The following is a 23,968-nucleotide window of genomic DNA, read 5'->3' as shown; positions in this document are numbered from 1 at the left end:
CTTAATACATTTAATTTGAAAAGGAACAAAATGAGGGGTTTCATTTTGCCATAGAAATGTTATATATATATATATATATATATATATATATATATATATATATATATTTCCTACTGGCGGTCGCCAGTAGGTATATATAGTTAGGATTTTTTTGAATAGGGATTTCTGAAAATTCTATGTTGAGTAACTTTTGCGTTGATGGACGGAATTGGCTGAAATGTTCAGGAAAATGGCACATTTTGTTTCTGAGCGTCCCCTGAAAGTTTGGGGGGGTTTCGTCAAGCGGGGGCCGAGAAAAAAGGGGGGTCCCAAAACGTGTTTTTAACATTGAGTTTTCCATAGGGCGGTTGGACTCACTTTTAGCGCGAACGGCTGAATGGATTTCTATGAAACTTGGCAAAATTGTAGAGACTGTTTGCCCGATGTGCCTTTGCTAGGTCTCAAGATATGTGCTCCAGTGGATTTTGAGAAATTAACGTTCAAAAAAATATATATATCTGTGACAGCGTCCCGGTTGTTGTGTTGTGTGGGTGATGTAAGTACCAACATGTAGGTACCAATGAAGAGTCTAAAATTCAATGTACACCGTCTCCTCTGTAGATATTTTGTATGTTCTAATATGGGTTATTTAAATGTAAATGTGTGGAAAAGCACTTCATGCTGTAAAGCAATTGTATTTTTGAACTGATTGTTCTTTCCTCTTAGTCCTCCTCTTTGTTTTTTTTTTCCCACACTCTTCTTCAGCATGATAGTTGATAAATTCTTTCCCTCAAAAAATTTATATACATAAGAAATTTTTTTTATTAAATACATATAAAATATATTTTTCCTTTAAAAGAAGAATACATTTTACAGCTTTTGATATTTGCTATTAAAAAACATTGAAATTCACTGAAAAAACCATAGGTTATAGACCATATATAGTTAGGAATTAGCATTTACAAAACCTTGAAAATTCACTGAAAAAACCATAGGTTATAGACCATATATAGTTAGGAATTAGCATTTACAAAACCTTATTTTACTCACACAAAACCATTGAAATTTGCATATATAGTTAGTTGCACAAACTATATATCGCGCACCCGCAATCCACTGCTGATCATGTCACATATTACATCATTCATGACATGGTCAGTGACATCACTGATGACATCACTGATGACATCTCAAATGACATCACTGATGACATCACTGATGACAACATCCAGTGACTGTATGTTTCTGTAAAGTTAAAATATGTCTTACATATTGAAGAATGAGTGGATGTATAAGTGTCTGGATGAAGGATTTAGTAGGTGCATGACTGACTGTATGAGTGAGTGATTAAATGTGTCTCACTGAGTGCATGGGTTAGTGACTAAACTGTCTTAATTTGTGCATCATTATGTCGGTTGTTCTGTAAACTGCTGCATGTGTTGATCAGTAGCTATATGAGTAACTATATGGGTTATTGATTGGTTGCCCAAGTATTTGTATGGGAGACCGAGAGTGTGTGTGTGTGGGTGGCTGGGAGGTGTATGACTCTGTGCATAGATGTGTGAGCAGTTGATTCACTAGATGTATGGGTTCAAAAGTGCATGTGGAAACAGCTGTATGGGCGGTTGACTGTGTGCATGAGTGTATTGGTGAGTGAATGGATATCTCAGTGCTACATGTCAAAGTAAGTACATATGTAAAACACAGTACATGTGAGAGTTGACATATACAAATAACTGTGCATAAGAGCCAGTGAATGTGTGAGTGGCTGTATGGATCCTTGTGAACTTGTATCAGGGATTGTATAAGAAAGTAAATATGTGTTAGTATATGTTTGAATAAGTAAGGTGTGTATAACTGTATAGTTGAGGAAATGGAGGTGTGATTGATTCTTTGCATGACTGACTAGGTGTGTGAGTAACTCCATGGATGAGTGACAGTCTGTGAGTGTCTGTTTACACTGAGTGTATCTAAGGTTATATTAGAGTCTGAAGAGGTTCATCGTATTATCACATGAATGATGTCATCAGTGATGTGATCAGTAATGTCAAATGAGATGTCATCAGTGATGTCATCAGTGATGTGATCAGTAATGTCAAATGAGATGTCATCAGTGATGTCATCAGTGATGTCATCAGTGATGTCATCAGTGATGTCATTTGAGATGTCATCAGTGATGTCATCAGTGATGTCATTTGAGATGTCATCAGTGATGTCATCAGTGATGTCACTGACCATGTCATGAATGATGTAATATGTGACATGATCAGCAGTGGATTGCGGGTGCGCGATATATAGTTAGTGCAACTAACTATATATGCGAATTTCAATGGTTTTGTGTGAGTAAAATAAGGTTTTGTAAATGCTAATTCCTAACTATATATGGTCTATAACCTATGGTTTTTTCAGTGGATATATATATATATATATATATATATATATATATATATATATATATATATATATATATATATATATATATATATATATATATATATATATATATATATATATATATATATATATATATATATATATATATATATATATATATATATATATATATATATATATATATATATATATATCTATCCGGTATCCTCTCCATGGGCAAGAAGAAGAGACCACGCAGGGGAGTCTGTGGCGGGTTCTTTATTGCAAAAATAAACCAAATTCAGGCGGATGCATTTCGGCTTAGGTTAAGCCTTCTTCAGCGCAAAATGGTTCAAGCAGAATGAGAACAGAATAGCCGATATAAATACCTAGTCCCCTCCTGCCAGGTGAAAGCCAACTCCGCCCCCCGAACAGCACAGGTAGTCATTGGCTGGTGAACAAAAATGATAGGACGCCCAGTGCGTCAATACTACGAATCCCAGAATGCTGTGAGCTGGTCTGGCACTGCACCGGGGGTGAAGGAAATATGCGGATAGAAATCACCTGGAAATTGCCAAGCAGAAACCTCCTCTTCTCCCCATACTGCATATATGTATATATTTAGATAGATAGATAGATAGATAGATAGATAGATAGATAGATAGATACTGGTCCCAATGTCACGTCCACGTGGGACAGAGCATCATGTGATATAACAATGCTGCACAGCACCACCTGTTGATGTGCAAGGTGCTGTACAAAATTTCCAAATCCAGTCTCTCACCTGGGGATATTCAAAAAGTGAGGAATCTGTGGTCATATAAGTATCTACCAGAAAAGGCTATACTGAAGGTAAGTAACTTGTTAGTTTGCCATACAAAGAAGCATGCCAAGCTTCTGTGGGCACTCCATAAGAAACATATTGTAAACATGTCCAAGGAGGTGAGAAGTGAAACTCATACTTCCTATTACAATAAATATCAGTTTTAATGAAGGGCGCAGTTTCACAGTAGGTCGACAGTGTCCTTTCTTCCTCCCCAATGCCTTGAAGCTTTGTCTCATGATCATAGTCTATTGAGTATACAAGATGTGAATACAATTGTTGTGAAAATAACCAACCTTAGTAGGCAGCAAATAGACATCAAAGACATGATTTGATTTCTAGAAAGTTACTCCAGACTGCCACACCACATTTAGTTAGTTGAACTATGTGCATTGCCTCCACTTTTGCAAACTTGCAGATTGTGCTAAGGCCTAATTGGGGGACACACCTCAAAGAATTTAGGACTCATGTCTGCGAGGACTTTTTTGATTTATTATTATAAAATCCTTACAATTACTAATTTGTAGTTCTATTCTGAAAAATGTATTTTCTGACCGTCTGTTTTCTTTTTCTATTCAAGAAAGTGCAAGCTGATTTGTTGGAGGAGGTAAAGCAACTCAAGCTAGACAAGCAGTGTCTTGAAGTTGATATTGGTCAAATAAGGAAAGAGAGAGATCTTGCAAAGGCTCAGATAATCCACACATCAGGTAAATGCCATGATTTGTCAGGATAAACTGATGTTGAACATGGTCCTGTTCAGATGAACCATTGGATTGACATTCATCAAATGTGTTTTTTTTTTAGGTTTTTTTACTTTTTCTCGTTGCAAAAAAAGTACATACTCTCCAGGGCATTTCAGTCAGGCTAGTCTCCTAATATTACAATGTTACAAATGTTTTCAATGGAACTCATTTGTTTTAATTAATAATTTGCCAGCATCATTTTGCAATTTGCAGGATTTTATAATGCCGGTCAGTGGTTGTGTGTTTTTTAACCTCTCTGTACTTAGAATCAAAATGTTTAATTTTAGGTGATAAATCATACGAGATGAAGATTATGGAAGAATCATACAAACAAGAAATTAGTCGTCTGAATAAGAGACTGCAGTGGTTTGCAGAAAATCAGGAGCTGTTAGACAAAGATGCCAGTCGACTCAGGGATGCCAGTAAAGAAATAGAAATGCTTCAAATAGAGGTAAGATTTTGAACAGCTTTTTGTATATATTTAATTGTAACTATTATTTTGTATCAGTTCTTTTAATACTTCACATTCGTGTTGAGACCATCGAGTATTCCTTCATTTAGAAGATATATTACTTTGAATTGTTGGAAAGATTGTTATGAAAATGTATGGCATCCAGGTTTACCATTTACCTGGCTGTCTTAGTAACTCACTTTTGTTAAACCTCAAGTGAAAAGGAGGCTATACTAGCCCAATGGTCAACCAGTCTACTCTGATGTTAGATAACCACATACTGTGCTGCAGGTACTATATGAGTGAGCATGCATGTAGGATTGAAGTGTACCCAAACGCATCATAATAGTACCAACAGGTAGAGAGTGTGCTAGGCTCTCTTCTATGTCCAGTTTTTTAAATACTTTTAACAGTGCTTTCAGGGACATTTAATGATTTACTATCCAGGTGAGAAAAACCCCATGTACTTCTTCTGTTAGGATCTTTTGGGATAGTATGAAACAGCTATTCACAGTTTGCTTTGGATAAGCCAATAAGTAATGTGGGAATTAGAATGATGTCCAGTTTAGCATATGTTTTAGTGAGGACTGTGCTGTGTTTTTTTCATCTTGAAATAAGCATCCTGAATTGTCTTTACTCTGTCTTGCATTTACATTTCTAATATTTTTAATCACCAACACTTGAGTTACAAAGTCTTTTATCTACAAATCTGGATTGCAAATAGCTTTGAGTTACAAAGTCTTTTATCTACAAATCTGAATTGCAATTAGCTGTCATTTTTGGGTTGACAGCTAATTGCAGTCCAGATTTGTGGATAGAAGACTTTGTAACTCAAGGGTTGGTGATTACAAATATAGAAAAATTAAGTGCCAGACAGAGTAAAGACAATTTATTTTGCTTATTTCCTCATCTTTGGTTTGACATTCCAAGATAGGGGTTCTCTCTAGAGCTATGTCCCTGCTAAGATCTCAACACTCTTCCAGCAGGTACAAAGGCAGAAAATAAATTAGCATCTCCAGTGCTCAAATAATGGGCACAGTTTAAATCCTTGTTTCCAAAATACCCTAGAATTAAAGCCCCTGGCCTTTACAGTTGTGAGGATTTTAGGTCTTATTAGTGGTTTTTCATAGAAGTCTCTCAGGAGAAGTACAGAATGCTTGTACACATCAGTTCACCATTATCATTAGACATAACAGACCTCACCATCAACCCCTTTGGCTACTCCCAAGTAGCTTCCCCAAACTTTCTCACCTGGCATTCATTCATCTCCTGACTCTTGATTACCTTATTAGCATTGCAAACTCAGATAAAGCCCCCACAGAGAAGAACAACAATATCCTCACTCAAGAAATCCTGACCTCTAAACCACTCATCCTTATTCCCGAGATTAGCCACTCCTCCATCCCCCCCTCTTTCTAGTCAACATCCTTTCCTTGTTGATGTAAGACAGTTTATGTTCTTACTAAAGAAAACAGATTAAGATTCATACACTCTCTTTAATTATCACCCATTTAGCCATTTCCTCCTACTTGGAAGGATCCTGTGAAGGGCTAATGCCACCTAGCAGAAAACCACAATCCATGTTTGTATTGTAAATATTTATTGGTATTTGTATAGTGCAAACCTAAGTGTGAAGGCATGGTGTGCTATACATTAATGGAGCTTTATCTTGTACATTTAATGGGGTTTAAAGATGTAACTTCTATATTTACATTATACTTCAAATATGTTAATAATTTTAGGTAAAGGCAGTTTAAATGATTTGCCCAGAATTACAATTTTCAGGAAAGTTCAGGAGATTGGATTGGAACTAAGGACCCTGGTTCTATTCCGGCTGCGCATCCACTAAATATTTGTCCTTCATCTTCATTTGTTCCAATAATAACTTTTCAGGATCTGATTCAAATGCAGCATGGGTATTTCCACAATCCAGGTAGTGAAAGATAGCCTCAGACTAACATTTATCATGGGCTCCTGCCTATTTAGTCCTTCAGTAGTCCATAGTATCCTGTAGAGCTCCGTCCTCAAGCCATTCATATTTTACCCGTGCAACAAACTCCTGAGAGCAATTTGGTAAATCTCCTGTTAAAAACAGTGTTGTTACCCCGGGGTACAGAAGACATTTAAACCCTCCCCCATATCCGTTAGGGGTCAGCCCCACGAGAGTCCTTAGTAGTACACACTGCCCACAGCTTCGACTATGCTCCTCCTCCAGATAAGGAGAGCAAGAGGGAGATGGTAGGAGCAGCTACCCACTGATATATATACAATTTGGTTGCTCTCTTTTTACATTACGATAGGGGTTCAATGGGAAGATATGGAGGATCTCCTCAAAAACCTCCCAGAGCTGTATTGGGTAAGGATGGGAGGAAATTGTGTCGAAGGGCAAAACCATATTGAGCGCCAGCATACACTGTGCATTAGATTCTGCCTATACAGCCTCTAGAGTGATAAACAGCAGCTTTATTCTACAATGCCTGTCTATATATCTCCAGGTTAAAACCTGAGGCATCTCATCAACCTCCCGTTAGACAGCAAACACCTCTTGGAACTTCGAGTTCATGAGATGCTGGAGAAAATAAAGGCTAGGGAGACAGCAGAATCAATCGGGGGTCTCGATGGCACAGCTTCCTTTTCAGGCAGCAATCCAGAGGAGGGGCAAAACATGCTTCACCTGACCAAGCCCATTTGTATCAAATACAACAGCCAGCATACCATCATCAAGCCAGCAGAGAAAATGGTAGGGTGGCCTACAGGGGCAATCACCAGGGTACAGGTATGGCAGGCTCCCACAAGGGGCCTCCCCCTACAAAACAGTGACGTGACAACAAATCACCTGCTGGATTCGGGCTTAGCTGTTTCCTCCTTCGATGGCAACAAATCAACCCATAGGGATGGTTGGTAGGCATGATATGGCACGGTTACTGCCTCAAACTGTGTTCCACCCTTCCCACATTCTGCCACACACTCACAAATTCAGTTCTGACCACCTCCCTCTTCTCAAACAAGAGGCAAGTGCCCTTCTGCAAAATGCAGACATAGAGGCCGTACCTCTACAACATCAGAGCACAGTGTTCTCATTATACTTCCTCCTTCTCAAGAAAGATGAGTCCCTCCAACTCATCCCCTATCTCAGGCCTTCAGCCGTTACATCACCTCAGAAACATTCCAGATGGCTGTACTCCAGGAGGTCATTGACCTCCTCCAACAAGGGGATTTTATGATGATGATCGCTCTCCCAGACACTTGCTTTCATTTTGCCATCCACCCTGCCTACCGGATGTACTTCAGTTCTGATAGATACATAGCATAGAGTGGGGTGGCATTCATTGAAGTGGATTGGTGTAGCATAGAGTCAAGGAAACTGTTAGAAATTGGAGTGAAGTGTCATACAGTAGAGTGGAGTGCTGTGTGTTACAGTGTTGGAAACTGTCACAGTGGAGTAGAGGATTGTGCAATAGAGTATGCGGGCAAAGAGTCCAGTGCAAAGGTGGACAGTGGAGTGTACAGTGATAGAGTGGAGTAGAGTCTAGTAGAGTGGCTTACAGTGTAGTAGAGTTTTGTAGAGTGGAGTTATATGGGTGGCGAAGAGTACGCTGGAGTGGCATAGAGTGGAGTTGCGTATAGTTAAGTTGCATAAAGTGGATTAGCGAAGAGTGGTGTAAAGTAGACTGGAGTGGCATAGAATGTAATAGCGTATAGTGTAATAGCATATAGAGGAGTAGCGTAAAGTGTAAAAGTGTGTAGTGGATTGGTGTACAGTCGACTGGCATCCAATGGAACAGCATAGAATGGAGTGGGGTAGAGTGAAGTGGCATACACTGGAGTGTTGTAGAGCAGAGTAGCATAGAGTGGAGTGGCATACAGTGGACTAGCATAGAGTGGCATATTTTGGAATGGTGTAGAGCGGAATAGCATACACTGGAGTAGCGTATAGCAGAGTGGCATACTGTGGAGTGGTTTACACTGAAGAGACGTAGAGTGAAGTTTCATACAGTGTATTTTATTATTTGCATGACTAACTAGCTGAGTAAGTAACTATGGGTGAGTGGCAGTGTGTGAGTGTCTGTATAGGTGTATGAGTGCATATGATAGTGCTGTATTGATGGCTGACTGTATGTATGAGTTAATTTATGGGTGAATGCATATAGTTCAGTGGTGTAGAGTGGAGCTGTGTACAGTGTAATAGAGTAGAGTGGAGTGGCATAGTGTGGAGTGTTGTACAGTGGGGTGGCATAGAGTGTAAAAGTGTATAGTTGAGTAGCGTACGGGTGGAGTAGTGTACAGTGGTGTGGTGTACAATGGCGTGGGGTTGAGTGTAATAGCATACAGTGGAGTGGAGTGCATTGGAGTGGGGTCCAATCGAATAGTGCAGAATGGAGTCGCTTAGAGTGTAGTGACATACACTGGAGTCACGTAGCATAGAGTAGCATACAGTGGAGTGGCATATAGTGGAATAGCGTACAGTGGAGTGTTGTAGAGTGGAATAGAGTAGAGTGGGGTGGCGTGCAGTAGAATGGTGTAGCGTGGAATAGCATATAATAGAGTAGCTTCGAGTGAAGTGGCATACAGTGGAGTTACGTAGACTGAAGTAGCATACAGTTTAATAGCATAAGGTGGTGTAGAGTAGAGTGGTGTATAATGGAGTGGCTACAGTGGAGTGGCATCCAGATGTATGTGAAATTTAGCAACAATGTAGAATATGGTGTACAAAGTAACTCAATACAGCAAATTGCATTGCTTTGAGTTTCTCCAGATTTACCAGTCAACGCAGGGCCACACATAGTGGCTTTGCGTTCCTTTGAAAATCTGACTTAAATATTGCATTGCCCATGAATGACACAAGGGTACTGCAATCCAATAATACATCTAGGCCTTAGTTATATTTTGGGCCATGGTATATCGTGATAACTTTGCATTATACCATGGTACATGTTGACGACAAACCAGTATATAATTGAGTAATGGTTGTTTTTATAGAATGAAAAGTCAGCCATGTTGTTTTTACTACACTTTGGCTGTGTTCGGTGTTGGGGCTTTAGTTATAGGTAAGTAGTATGTCCCTACCTATTACCATTTTATTAAAATGGTTATAGGTAGTGAAATGTATTTGTATGTAATATTTTTGTAAATAAGTTTACAGCCATGTACCACAGTAGTTTCACAAAATGTTGTGAAATTCGGCGAAAATACCATGGTGACAGATATCACTAACTTTAAAAACCTTCTAATTTAAAAAATGCTTACCCTACTTAACTGCAGTACCCAAAAAACATCATATCTGCACAAACATGTATAATCCTGCCAAATTTCATGTAAATCTGTTCTATGTCAAATACAATAGTCTATGGAAAATGCACTGGCAGAAAAACTCATTGTGGTACCACTTTTATATTTACACCCCTTAACGATTCACCTAAAAAATTTACATCATCTCAAAATGTAGAAAATGCTAAAGGTCTGGAAAGTTTTGTGGTGATTGGTCAAACGGGTGCAAAGTTTATAGGGAGATAATATCCGAGCAAGCCCTATATTTGGGAATTCTAACCATAACTACAGAGTGGCAATCAGAATGAATGTGATGTCTTTCTTTTTATCTATTGTATTTGTTATGATTTTGTTTATTGTTTTACTTAATCTTTTGAACATAAATGTCTTGTATTTGTTCATGTTTTGTTTCTGAAAATGTGCATATGCAGTCTAGTTTGTTTTTTGTGCTTTCTTGCTACTTTTAATAGGATTGTGCTACATATGAAACCCAAAGTGAATGAAAGCCAATTATTGTTGTTATAAATATTAAGATTTTTTTTTCCTACTGTCCACTTATCATGTCCTCCTTAAAGTAATTTGTGTTACTCATTGCCAGGCCGCTTTTCCATTTTGCTAAACAGGAGTACATAAAGAAGATGGTTTTTGTTTGGCTTGTTGGACACAGTTTTATTTTGTGTGCCAGAGAGCTCAGCAAGAAAACTTATGTAGATTAAAATATATTCTACCTGTTATGTATTTGTTTATAGGTTCCCATTAGCATGTGACCATAAATGGGCCTTTTAGTTGTTCATGCTTTGCTATTTTAGTATGCGATATTCCGATATATGCCCCTACACTACACAACACTTCATTCTACAGCACTCCATTGCACGCCACTACAGTCTACACAAATACACTTTACAATATGTACAGGACATAACTCCACTTTACCACACTCTTTTGTATGCTATCCCACTGTATACCAGTGCACTGTGCACCATTACACTCTGTCACTGCAATATACTCCTCACTATTGTACCTGACTTCAGTGTATGCCACCCCAATGTATGCGACTCTACTCCGACCACTACGCTGTAAACCAGTCCAATGTATGCCACTCCAGGATACCTAAGTCCTCTTTATTCCACTTCAGCATACCAAAATATTCTGTAATACAGTACACTTTAAAAAAACTATCCTCCACTATATTCTACCCCACTCCACTTAATAGCACTCCGCTCCGCATCACTAAACTGTACCAGTATTATACATTTGTTACTAAAATTTAAAAAAAATGAAATTCACCCAAAAAACAAAGCTTAAAGATAATTTATAGTTAGGAAAAAATTCTTTATGTTATATAGAAATCCAAATTAAACTGCACAAACATTAGAAATTCTACAGGAATGGGTATGTCTTTAATTTATCACTTAAGCACCACTTTCAAAGTAATGTCAGTCTTTCTTATAACTCACATTTATACTTACCAACCACCTCAAAATCCTGATAACTCACACACCTCCGTACACAGTTTTCTCATCTCACCTTACTTACCACACTACATTAACTATAAGTTGCCCCTTCTTCAGGCACAACCTATGCCCTTGCATACTACAGAGGTTAAAGCATGTGAAATCACTGCATTAAGAACTTATGACATCTCAAATTACATGATTTACCTGAACTTACTGCATGGTACAGTGGCGAGTTATAGTTAATGTAGTGTGGCGAGTATATTACATTAAAACTGGCGCTTCAAAGATAAATTAAAGATATAACTATAACTGAAGAATTTCTAATGTTTGTGTAGTTTAAGTTGGGTTTCTATACCAAACATAAAGAAAGTTTTCCTAACTATAACTTATCTTTAACCTTTGGGTTTTTTGTGAGCGTGTGTGTGTATATATACACATATATACACATACACACTTATGCATACAATCAGCTCAATCAGTTTCCGACTGCTTAGGAAGATCATCATTAGTCTTGAAAATGAAAAAGACCATAAAGTTGTATTTTCATATGGTAACTTGTGTTGTGTTTTACAGTTCTTCATAAACCATATAACTTGACTCATTCAGTTGTATCTTAATGGCCTGACCTTTTGCGTAAAGTTTGGCCTTTTCCTTCCTAGACGTTTTCATTTGGCATGCCTATATAAAACCGCTTATTGAACTGGATACACTAAGACCCAGAGAATTACAAGTCGGCAGATGTTGTCGAAGGCGCTCATCAGTTAAATGCATCTTTGTTTAATTGATTCATATCTCCACAGGTGCATAAACTCAAAATGGAAGCTGGTAACCGCTCTGAACAGCAACAGAAACGTCTAAAAGAGCGAACAGGTGATGCTAAAAGAATCCAGGATCTTGAACGTCAAGTAAGTCATAAGTTACTTGTTTATTTGTATTTACAATGTTCTACATTGAAACAAACATAAGTATAGAAAATAGACACGAAAAGTCCAGATATTGGCCTAGTCTGTACAATATGGCATTTGGACATATGTTGTACTTTGAAAACAAATAAAATATAATTTCTGATGTATACTTCTGGCTGCAGATTCCTCACTTATAGAATACGCCCCAGGTCCAGACTGGATCCAGAGGTTTTCATAGCAGTTCTCCAGTCATTATGTGGCTCCATGGGGCTCTGGGTTGGTCTCGTTTTACCTCGGTAGTGACGGAGAGGAGCTGCATATAAGCCCCACCCCAGCACGTCTACATCAGATCATTTCTTTCTGTGCCTGCGTGCACAGATCCGCAGCGCTGCTCCATTTCGTTCGTTCAATCAATCAGGACATTTGTTAAGCGTGCTACATACCCGTGAGGGTCCCAAGACGCCGGGGGGGGGGAGGAGGTGCTGCTACTGATCGAAGAGCCAGGTCTTGAGAAGTCTTCTGAAGACCAGTAGATCTTGGGTCTGCCGTGGGTTGGTGGGGAGGGTGTTCCAGGTCTTGGCGGCGAGGTGGGAGAAGGATCTGCCGCCTGCGGTCGTTCTTCGGATGCGGGGGACTGTGGCGAGGGCGAGTCCGGCGGAGCGGAGCTTGCGAGTAGGGGTGTAGAAGCGGAGTCGTCTGTTGAGGTACGCTGGGCCGGCGTTGTGGAGGGCCTTGTGTGCATGGATGAGGAGCTTGAAAGTTATCCTCTTGTTGACGGGGAGCCAGTGTAGGTCTCTCAGGGGGGATGTCGAGGATCAGTCGTGCCGAGGCATTCTGGATGCGTTGCAGCCGTCTCAGGAGCTTGGTTGACGTTCCTGTGTAGAGGGCGTTTCCGTAGTCCAGCCTGCTGGTGACGAGGGCCTGGGTGACTATTCTTCTCGTTTCGGTGGGGATACACTTGAAGATCCTGCTGAGCATTCGGAGGGTGTTGAAGCAGGAAGAGGAGACGGCGTTGACCTGTTTAGACATGGAGAGGGTGGAGTCGAGGATGACCCCCAGGTTGCGTGCGTGGTCGGGTGTCGGGGCTGTTCCCAGTGATGTTGGACACCAGGAGTCGTCCCAGGCTGAAGGGGTGGAGCCAAGGATGAGGACCTCCGTCTTTTCCGAGTTCAGCTTCAGTCGGTTGTTCTTCATCCATTCGGTGACGGCCTTCATTCCTTCGTGGAGGTTGGTTTTGGCGGTGTGAGGGTCTTTGGTGAGGGAGATGATCAGCTGGGTGTTGTCGGCGTAGGAGATGATGTTAAGGTCGTGCTGTCTGGCGACGTGGACGAGGGGTGCCATGTAGATGTTGAACAGCGTTGGGCTTAGGGAAGAGCCCTAGGGTACGCCCCAGATGATCTCGGTGGCGGTGGAGCGGAAGGGTGGGAGGCGGACCCACTGAGTTCTGCCGGAGAGGAAGGATGTGGTCCAGTCCAGGGCCTTCTCTTGGATCCCGGCGCTGTGTAGGCGTGTTCGGAGTGTGCGGTGGCAGACCGTGTCGAAGGCAGCTGACAGGTCCAGGAGGATGAGGGCTGCTGTTTCCCCATTGTCGAGCAGGGTCCTGATGTTGTCGGTGGCGGCGATGAGGGCGGTTTCGGTGCTGTGGTTGCTGCGGAAACCAGACTGGGATGGGTCCAGGATGTTGTTGTCCTCGAGGTAGCGGGTCAGTTGTTTGTTGACGATTTTCTCGGTGACCTTTGCCGGGAACGGGAGCAGGGAGATGGGACGGAAGTTCTTGAGGTCCTTGGGGTCCGCCTTGGGCTTAAGGCGTTGATCTTGGCGTGCTTCCAGCTCTCCGGGAAGGTTGCTGTCTTGAAGGAAATGTTGATAGATTTCCGGAGATGGGGAGCAATGATTGTGCTGGCTTTGTTGAAGACGTGGTGTGGGCATGGGTCAGACGGGGATCCGGAATGGACGGAGTTCATGATCTTTATGGTGTCATCGTCGTTGATGTTGGACCAGGCGATCAGGCGGCTGGTGGTCACTGGGGTGGAGGTCTCGATGGTTGGCGGGGGAGTCGTGGCGTTTAAGCTGTCATGGATGTCGGCGATCTTGCGGTGGAAGAATGTGGCAAGTGAGTTGCACAGGTGCTGCGAAGGGGGGATGTCGTTGGTGTTGGAGCTGGGGTTGGAGAGTTCCTTCACGATGCTGAAGAGCTCTTTGCTGTTGTGTGAGTTGTTATCCAGGCGGTCCTAGAAAGCGGTCCTCTTGGCGGTTCTGATGAGTTGATGGTGTCTGCGGGTGGCGTTCTTGAGGGCTGTGTATTTGTCTGGTGATCGTTCACGGAGCCAGTTCTTCTCCAATTTCCGGCATATACGCTTGGAGGCCTGGAGGTCTTGAGGGAACCAGGTGGCTTTCTTGCTGGTGTGGCTGTTTGAGGATGTCTTGAGTGAAGCGAGAGAGTTTGCGCAGTCGTTGATCCACTGTCGGAGGTTGAGAGCGGCGGTGTTGGGTTTGGTGGGGTCAACTGGTCGGCTCTGGGAGAGGGTGGTGACTAGCTGCTCTTCGGTGACTTTGCCCCAGCAGCGCCGAGGCAACTGTTGGGTGCGGTGGTGTGTGGTGGGCTTCCTGAAGGTGAAATGGACGCAGCGGTGGTCGGTCCAGTGGGTTTCAGTGGTGTGGTTGAAGGAGACGCGGGGGCTTGCAGAGAAGATAGGGTCAAGTGTGTGACCAGAGGCGTGGGTGGGTGTTGTCACAAGCTGTCTGAGTCCGAGGTTGGCAAAGTTGTCAATCAGGGTGGCTGAGTTGACTTCGTTGTTGTTCTCGAGGTGGAAGTTCAGGTCCCCGAGGAGTTTGTAGTCTGTGGAGGCGAGGGTGTGAATGCTGATGAGGTTGGCGATGGAGTCGCTGAACTGTGGTCTGGGTCCAGGGGGTCTGTAGATGAGGGTTCCTCTGAGGGTGGTGTTGGGGTCGGTGTGGATCTGGAAATGCAGTTGTTCGGCGGTGCTGAGGGTGTCGTCTGTGTTGGTCGAGACTCTCAGGGTGTGGACGATGGCAATTCTACCTCCTACTCCGTTGGTGCGGTCTCTGCGGGAGATCTTGTAGCCTTCTGGGATGGCTATGGCGATGTCGGGTGCTGAGGCGGGGTTCAGCCAGGGCTCCGTCAGGAAGGCGACGTCTGGGGCGGTTGAATCGAGGAGGTCCCAGAGTTCGATGGCGTATTTGCGGGCGGAGCGAGTGTTGAGGAGGATGCATCTCAGGTAGTTGGGTTTATTGGTAGGTGGTTTTGCGGGTCGGATGCTGGTGAAGCTGCAGTTCCGGCAGATGAAGGGCCCTTGGGTGCACTTCGGGGTGCCCGGTAGCAGGTGTGTTCTCGTCCAGGGTTGAGTGCATGGAGGGTGCTGGCGTCGTAGTGCAGTCGGATGTTGTGGTGTCTTCGGGGTCCTGGTGCTGGGCGTGGTCCAGGCGCGGACGGACGCAGACGGGCTTGACTTTTGCGCACCTTCGGCGCGCCAGCGGCACGCCCGCTGCGCGCGGCCGTTTAACGGCCGCCATAAGAAGGGCAGGTGGGAGGGAGGAGCAGCTGGGTGGGGGAGAACCGGTGAATGGGAGCTGGGAGGCAGGGCCGAGGGGATGCTGCGACGGGAAGTGGGACTGGCGAGGGGGCAGGAGGTGAGTGGGCGCAGGAGAAGGCGGGCAAAGGCCGGGGCACAGGGTACAAAAACAGTAATTGAGCAGAGAATGAAACAATTTTAACGGGCACAGGATGCAAAACAGCGAGGGACAGAGCGCAGAAACCGGTAATTAGAGGGGGAATAAGACAATATTGACGGGCACAAGATACAAAGCAGAGAGGGACAGAGCAGATCGGGGCCTACCATGTGGGCTTCGTACTTGGCAGCAGCTAGGTGGAAGCATGGGCGAAGACTGGTGGAGCTACGCGGCGTGGGGAGCGACCTGCCTGGGTGTAGGGTCAAGGGTCGCTCCTTGGCAACAATCTCCTCACCGAAGACTACACGGTTCAAACCTAGTCTTGATTATTGGTAACAGATGTTGATGACCCCTCATGAAGTTTGCCTGTGGTGGGGGCACAACTCCAAGACCTCCAAATAATGTGTTCTCTTGCACCCAAAGGTGATCTATGACCGTGAAGCTAAGCTGTACATTGCCAAAAACGGAAAGAAGTCTCAGACCTCACATGAGTCCTGTTCCCTCTCTAAGTCAAGGGTGAAGACTCATTTTCGGTCTTTAGGCAGCTCCCATGACAAGTCTTCTTCACTGTCAAGGTCGTCCAGTAAGTTAGAGAAGAAACACAATAAGTGGAAGCTTGACTTTTCTTCATCCCACCATTCTCTGTCCAAAGAGAATTGTGGAGGGCTGTCAAATGACCTCACTTCCGATCCCAGATAAAGGGGCTGATTCCACAACTGGTTCGGTTGTACCCCAAATTTCCGGAGCCATTGCCGCAGCAGGGGGGAGGCCTTCAAGGAGGTCATGCTGTGTATTATTGACTCTTCCATCTCCCTCTGGGGTACGTTTCGGCCCCAGGGTCCCCAAGGGGCCTCCAGTCAATTTACCAATGATGGAGCAATCCTCTGCGTTGTCTGTTGCCCTTGACCTGCCTAGGGTTCCACAGCAACTCCAGTGCAAACGTCCATTCCAGCTCCAAGATCTTCACCAGCTCCTTCTAACCAATGCCAGTTCTAATGTCGCTGGCACCAGCGTTCGAGCTCCTGCTGACGCAGATATCTGAAAGAGACACGTTAGTATTAGATTCCTTACCTTAGAATATCCCCAGGCGTCAGACTGGATCCGGAAATTTTTGCGTAGCAGTACCCTTGCGCGTCGGTAGGCGTCGTCTGCGGCTCCGCGTCCGTCGTCGGCGTCGTGGGCGCCGTGATGATGTCGTCGGAGTACTTAGACGCCGCCTCCGCGTGCTGACGTCAGTTGTTCTTTTTTCCGCGCCAGCTAGCGCAGATCTGGAAAAAGCAGTAACCCTAGTCAATTTTTGACTAACTTTTTGATCCTTTTTGATTGCTATTTCGAAGTCTCTCGACTCCGAAACGGTGCCGCTAGGGATGCCCGGCTTCAAGCATTGTGACGATTGCGACCGGCTGATGTCGGTCACGGATCCTCACCGTGTGTGTTTGTCGTGTTTGGGCGTCGACCACGACGACAAGGCTTGCTCCGACTGCCGGGCCCTCTCTTCGAAAGCCAGGCGGGAGCGGTCCCGTAGGCGCCTCGAACTCCGGCAGTCGGTCCCGCGCCGTGAGAGGTCCCGATCCCATGGGAGGTCGAGGGACAGGTCACGGGCTCGGAGCCACCACAGCTCCGAGAGTAGGCCGCACTCCTCCGGGTCGAAGTCGTCGTCAGGTAAGAGGCACAAGAAGTCCAAGCGGTGTCATCGCTCCTCGGACTCCCCCCGACGCTCGCACGATGCGGCCGGGGGTTCGGGTGACACCACCCACGCGGCTCCGTCGGAGTCGCGGGCGCCGCGTCCAGCTCCACACCCTCCGGTCCCTGGGCTGAACGCGACGCCGGAGGAGATCGAGCGCTTCCTCATGGCCATGAGGAACCTCTCTCCCCCAACGGGCTCCGCGGCGCCTCCGGGCCCAGCGGACCCGTCTGGGAGCCCTAGCGGGTCGGCGGCTCCGGCCCCGACGCCGTCGGGTGCTTCGGCCCCGACGCCGCCGACGCCTTCAGGCCCGGCGCCGCAGGACGCCGCTGGTCCTCCTTCGGGATCTGGTTCGTCGCCGGTGGATCTGACGACCTCCCCGGCGTCGGACCCTCAGGTGTCGCCTCCGGCGCCGTCCTCGGGCGGCGCCGGCCCCGGTCCTACCTCCGTTCCTGTTCGGCCGTCGGGACGGCCCCGCTGGGCGCCGCTCCAGACGCGTTAGGTGAATTTCACTTTTATGAACAGGCCCCATTGGTTGAGGACCCTGAATTTCAGGAGATGGGTGAGGAAGAGGACTGGGAGGGGTCTGAGGACCCTCTGACCAGGGAGTGTCAGTCTCATGAGGACTGGACAGGAGACCTTGGGGAGGCCAGTGGCCTGGACACCTCTCCAGACACTGGGTTTGTCTCCCCTCCTACCGTGGCTTCGGAGGAGGGGGCAACATATAGTGTGGTGCTGATGAGGGCTGCCAAGGCCTTGGGCCTTGAGCTCCCCGTCGCGGCCGTGAGGACTAACCTCCTCACTGAGGTCCTTAAACCTCAGTCAAGCTCCGCCGAGCCTCTGCTGCCCTTTAATGAGGCCTTGACCGACGTTCTTCTGGGCACTTGGTCCAAGCCCGCTATGGGTTCGCCCGTAGATAGGAACGTGGCCAGGCGCCACCGCCCAGCCCCGGGCGACCCATGTTTCCTGTCCTCCCACCCTACCCCCGAGAGCCTGGGAACCACCGTCCAGGCGGTCGGGGGCAGCGGCGAGGTCAGTCCACACCTTCCCCCGCAGCATCCGCCTCGAAACCCTCCTAGTCCGAGCTTTCAGGCCCATGTGACGCCAGTGGGGGGGCAGGGTTCGCCATCACCACCTCCACTGGCGCACTGTCACATCGGACAGGTGGGTGCTGCAAATCGTCCGAAGGGGCTACTCCCTCCCCTTCGAGGCGACTCCTCCAGCCATGCCACCGCAGAACCACCGTGTATCGGGGGATCATTTGCGACTTCTGCAGGAGGAAGTTACGGCCCTCTTGGCCAAGGGGGCCATCGAGCGCGTTCCTGGGCCAGAAGTAGGGTGTGGTTGCTACTCCCACTACTTTCTGGTACCCAAGAAGGGCAAAGGGGGCCTACGCCCTATCTTGGACCTAAGGAACGTCAACGGCTTCCTCCGGAAGGAGAAGTTCAAAATGCTGACTCTGGCTCAGGTTCTGGCTGCCCTGGACCCAGGAGACTGGATGGTAGCGTTGGACTTGCAGGACGCTTACTTTCACATCCCCGTCCTGCCTGCCCAGCGGCGCTACCTGCGGTTCATGGTGGGCCACGAGCACTTTCAATTTACCGTGCTCCCCTTCGGCCTTACCAGCGCCCCACGAGTGTTCACAAAGGTGATGGAGGTGGTCGCAGCTCATCTGCGCAGGTTAGGGGTTTCAGTCTTTCCCTACCTCGACGACTGGCTGTTGAAGGCGGGCTCGCCCCAGACAGTTGTCAGCCACCTCCAGACGACGGCGGACCTCCTGCACCAGCTGGGGTTCTCCATCAATGTGCCGAAGTCACACCTGTGCCCCTCTCAGAAGCTCCTCTTCATCGGAGCGGTTCTGGACTCGGCGCGGTTTCGGGTTTATCCGCCCGAACAGCGGGTCCGGGATATTCTGGCTCTGATTCCCATCTTTCAGCCGTTATCCCGGGTTTCGGTCAGGTTGACGCTGCGGCTTCTGGGGCTGATGGCCTCCTGCATCCTACTGGTGCATCACGCCAGGTGGCGGATGTGGGCTCTGCAGTGGGACCTGAAGTTTCAGTGGGCTCAGCATCAGGGCAACCTATCCGACCACGTCCTGATCTCGGAGGGCACTGCGAGACAGCTGCAATGGTGGCTCACGGACCGCGATTGGGTCAGCGGCAGATCCCTCTCCCTTCCCCAACCAGAGCACGTAGTTGTGACAGAAGCGTCCCTCCAGGGCTGGGGAGGCCACATGGGAGAGACGGAGATCAGAGGCCTCTGGTCTCCGGCGGAGACCCGGCTCCACATCAACCTGTTGGAGCTCAGGGCGATTCGTCTAGCACTGAAGGCATTCCTCCCCTCTGTCCGGGGGAGTGTAGTGCAGGTGTTCACGGACAACACCACCGCCATGTGGTACTGCAACAAACAAGGCGGGGTGGGGTCGTGGATCCTTTGTCAAGAGGCTCTTCGCCTTTGGCAATGGCTGGAACGCCAGGGCGTGACCCTGGTGGCTCAACACCTGGCGGGTTCTCTGAACGCCAGGGCGGACGAGCTCAGCCGTCGGTGCATGATGGATCACGAATGGCGTCTGAACTCGGACGTGGCGCAAGGCCTCTTTCAGCGATGGGGAGAGCCTTGGTTAGATCTATTCGCCACCGAAGAGAACGCGCAATGTCATCTGTTCTGTGCGTTGGAATTTCCAAGGCGGCACTCGCTCGGAGACGCTTTTCGTCACGAGTGGAGTTGCGGTCTGTTGTACGCCCCTCCGCCTATACCACTTCTGCCCAGAGTGCTGAAGAAGATCAAGCGCGACCGGGTCCAAGTCATCCTTGTGGTCCGGACTGGGCGAGAAGGTACTGGTATCCAGAGCTACTCAGTATGTCAGTCGATCCCCCGGTTCGTCTGCCTCTTCAGGAGGACCTTCTGTCGCAGCAGCAGGGGACGGTCCTCCACCCGAACCTGTCCAGTCTCCACCTCCATGCTTGGAGATTGAGTGGCGACAGTTGAGGCCATTTGACTTGCCTCCTGAAGTTTGTAACATCATTCTGGCAGCCAGGCGTCCCTCCACAAAGTTGGTATACGCCTGCAGGTGGAACAGATTTGTGGCATGGTGCACAGCAAAGGCTGTGGATCCCCTCAATTCCCCTCTTTCTGAGGTTCTTCTCTTCCTTCTTTCTCTTGCCCAGCAGGGCTCTGCTCTGGGCACTATCAAGGGCTACCTTTCTGCCCTTTCAGCCTTTCTCAGGCTGCCTGATCAACCTTCTTTGTTCAAGTCCCCTATTGTAAATAGATTTCTTAAGGGCATCACACACATGTTTCCTCCTGTTCCGTTTGTGATGCCTCAGTGGGACTTGAACCTGGTTCTTACCTTTCTGATGTGCGCTCCCTTTGAGCCACTTCACAACTGTCCTCTTCGCCTTCTGACCTTGAAGACTGCTTTCCTGGTTGCCATCACCTCTGCCAGGAGAGTGAGTGAGCTCCAGGCTCTTTCTTGTACTCCACCTTTCCTTTCTGTCCATCCGGACAAAGTGGTGCTGCGTACCAAACCTTCTTTCCTGCCCAAGGTTGTCACGGCCTTCCACATCGGGCAGTCCATCACCTTGCCAACCTTTTTCCCGCCACCGCATCCCTCTAAAGAGGAAGAGCGGCTCCACCGTCTGGACCCAAAACGTGCGCTCTCATTCTATTTGGATCGCACACGCCAGTTCCGGGTGGATGACCAACTCTTTGTTGGTTACGTGGGCGCTAAGAAGGGGAAAGCGGTGCACAAGATGACCATCTCCCGGTGGATCATCCTGTGTATCCAGGCATGCTACTCCTTGGCTAGGAAGGAGCCCCCGGTTGGACTGCGGGCTCATTCTACCCGAGCGACGGTGACTACCACTGCCCTGGGCAGGGGTGTGCCCTTACAAGACATCTGTCAGGCAGCTACGTGGGCATCGCTGCACACGTTTGCAAGACACTACTGCCTGGACAGCCAAGTCCGGAGGGATGGCTTCTTTGGCCGTTCCGTCCTCCAGGACTTTCTGGTGTGATTATTGGTTCGCAGACCCACCACCGGGGTTGGTATTGCTGGGGTATCTATTCTAAGGTAAGGAATCTAATACTAACGTGTCTCTTTCAGATGCACAAGTTACTACTTGTGTAACGATATATCTGTAAGAGACATTAGTTAGTATTAGATTCCTTACCGACCCACCCATCCTCCCCGTTCTGCGAACCAATATCTAGGGTTAGGGTTGTCTCCTTTCAGGGCCCTAGTTTCAATGGCACCAGTGTTGGTTTTTAACATGGCTCTGCGTTTCTAGCGCGGAAAAGCTGTGTCTAAGAACTGACGTCAGCACGCGGAGGCGGCGTCTAAGTACTCCGACGACGTCATCACGGCACCCACTACGCCAACGACGGACGCGGAGCCGCAGACGATGCCTACCGACGCGCAAGGGTACTGCTACGCAAAAATTTCCGGATCCAGTCTGACGCCTGGGGATATTCTAAGGTAAGGAATCTAATACTAACTAATGTCTCTTACAGATATATCGTTACTCAAGTAGTAACTTGTGCGTTTGATCTCGAACCAAATCTGCCTCAGCCCCGACCGAGATCATGCTCTGACTCCACTCCAGCACTCCCAGTCCCAGAACACACTGATTCAGACAAAACTCTTTCTCTTCTATGAACAGGGATGATTAACCCCAACACTTTGATGATGATTATGACATTTACATGGACTTGCAAGATATCAGTGATCTGGCCATCTCTCTGGATGCAGGGTTGGTGATGCCCTTTTGACCCTCCCATGGAAGATTATATTTTACTATCATAATTAGATGTGCAGGTGATGTCCTGGACCTACTGCTGCACTGAGTGTAAGTCCAAATCAATGTATTGATTGACTTTTTGCAGCTGGCTTGCTTCATCTGAGCCCTTACTCCCCTTTAATGAAGCTCTGACTGACATTGTTATGTGTAACTGGACAAAACCCTACTCTTGCCCACACGCTCTTGTCTACCAATAAACAGACAGGAGGCCATGGGTGCACCAGGTGACCTGGACTTCTTACTCCGCTACCAGCTCCTGAGAGGTCGGTAGTCCGATCTTCCTCCAGCAAGATTAAGCTTAATGCAATTCCTATTACCCCCTCCAGTTAGGGAGTCAAAATGGATTGAGGCGTATGGAATAAAGTTGTTCTCCTGTGCCAGCTTGGCATTGTATTCAGTCTATGCGGTCTGTTTATTGGTCGGTTATATGCATGCCCTTTGGGGCATGGCCAAGGGGAGCTTGCTGGCGGTTCCAGAGGAGTTCTGAGCCTCTTTTGCTGAAACCATTCAGGACAGCCAGGATACAGACAAATATGTAATCCGGAGCACTACTGATTGATTGGGGAGTGTGGTGGGAACTAATGTGGTGCTCTGCCGCCATGCATAAATGAGATCCACTGCCTTTTCTGGGGAGGAGCAGATATTCCTAAGGGATATGCTGTTTGTGGGTCCCACCTTTTTAATGAAAAGGCTGATTCTGCTCTCAAACACTTTAAGAAATGCAGAGCCGTAGCCCTTTCCTTAGGCTTTCAACTGCTCCCAGGCAATTTCCTCAGCAGTCCCATCCCTTTCGAGGATACTCCAGGGGGCTGGCGTATAAGCACTGCCAGGCCCCACCACCTCCACAGCAGTCACCCCCTCTCCTTCATCGCAGTGACAATTCATAGGTCACCAGTAACAATGTTCAGCTCAATCCACGCCCCGGTACATCAGCTTCCAAGCCACTGTAAGTTTCCTTTAGTGGCACACAGTCACCCTGCATGAGATGGATTCAATGAGATGGATTCAAGCCTCCACAGCCTTGGTATTTGGCGTACCAACATTTAATAGCACTGTTGCTGTCTTGAGAGCAGAGCAGGACACTGGCACTCATTCTTTTACAAATTAAGCACTGGTGGAATGCAGGATCAGACATTTTCTTTAAGGTTGGCAGACCATCACATCTGACATATGGGTCCTGTAGATTGGCCAGTAGGACTATGCCCAACCATTCCTTTTAATCCCAATTAACTTCCTTCAAGATCAGAGTGGCTTTTGGAGAATCACCTTTCTATCTTGCTACAAGAGGTACAGGCTGTATTGACCAAAGTGGCCATTGAGAACGTGCCAGCCTCTGAAGTGGGAATGGGGTTGCTACTCTTGCTACTTCCTTGTGCCAAAGAAGAATGGCGGCCTTCATCCTATTTTAGATATTCACCTTCTGCATCCCTTCCTCCAGAAGGACAAATTCAAAATGTCCACTTTGGTCCAAGTTCTTTGTCTTGGATCCAGGCAACCAGATTGTTGCCTGGGCCTGCAGGATGCATATTTTCATGTGTGTGTCCTGCTGTCCTACAGATGCTATTTGCAGTTCAGGGTTGTCCAGGAGCATTTCTGTTTGCCATTATCCCCTTTGGCCCTTACCAGCAACCCTTGGGTGTTCATGAAAGTGAATGGTGGTCGTCTAGAAGAACCTTCGGAGTTTGGGGATACCAGTTTTTTCTCTGTCACAGTGAGTGGCTGCTTGAAGGCAAGCTTACCACAGTCGGTCATGGAACCGCTCGTAGCATTGCTAGGGTTCTTGATCAGCAAGCCAA

General features: G+C 47.0%; 1 protein-coding gene across 2 annotated transcripts in view; it reads left to right on the top strand.

Moving 5' to 3' along the window:
- The window catches only part of CEP162 (centrosomal protein 162), a 977,479-nt gene that overhangs the window by 662,958 nt on the left and 290,553 nt on the right, over positions 1-23,968 (top strand). For both annotated transcript variants that reach the window (XM_078648156.1, XM_078648158.1), the window contains 3 exons: positions 3,756-3,882; positions 4,206-4,369; positions 11,895-11,999. In XM_078648156.1, coding sequence (XP_078504282.1) covers positions 3,756-3,882; positions 4,206-4,369; positions 11,895-11,999 — 396 coding nt within the window. The remainder of the gene's footprint in view (positions 1-3,755; positions 3,883-4,205; positions 4,370-11,894; positions 12,000-23,968) is intronic.

The sequence above is a fragment of the Lissotriton helveticus genome, chromosome 6, assembly GCF_964261635.1.
Source record: "Lissotriton helveticus chromosome 6, aLisHel1.1, whole genome shotgun sequence".
Taxonomy (NCBI): domain Eukaryota; kingdom Metazoa; phylum Chordata; class Amphibia; order Caudata; family Salamandridae; genus Lissotriton; species Lissotriton helveticus.
Note: the sequence above shows the minus strand (reverse complement) of the source record. Positions and strands in the feature narration are given on the sequence as shown.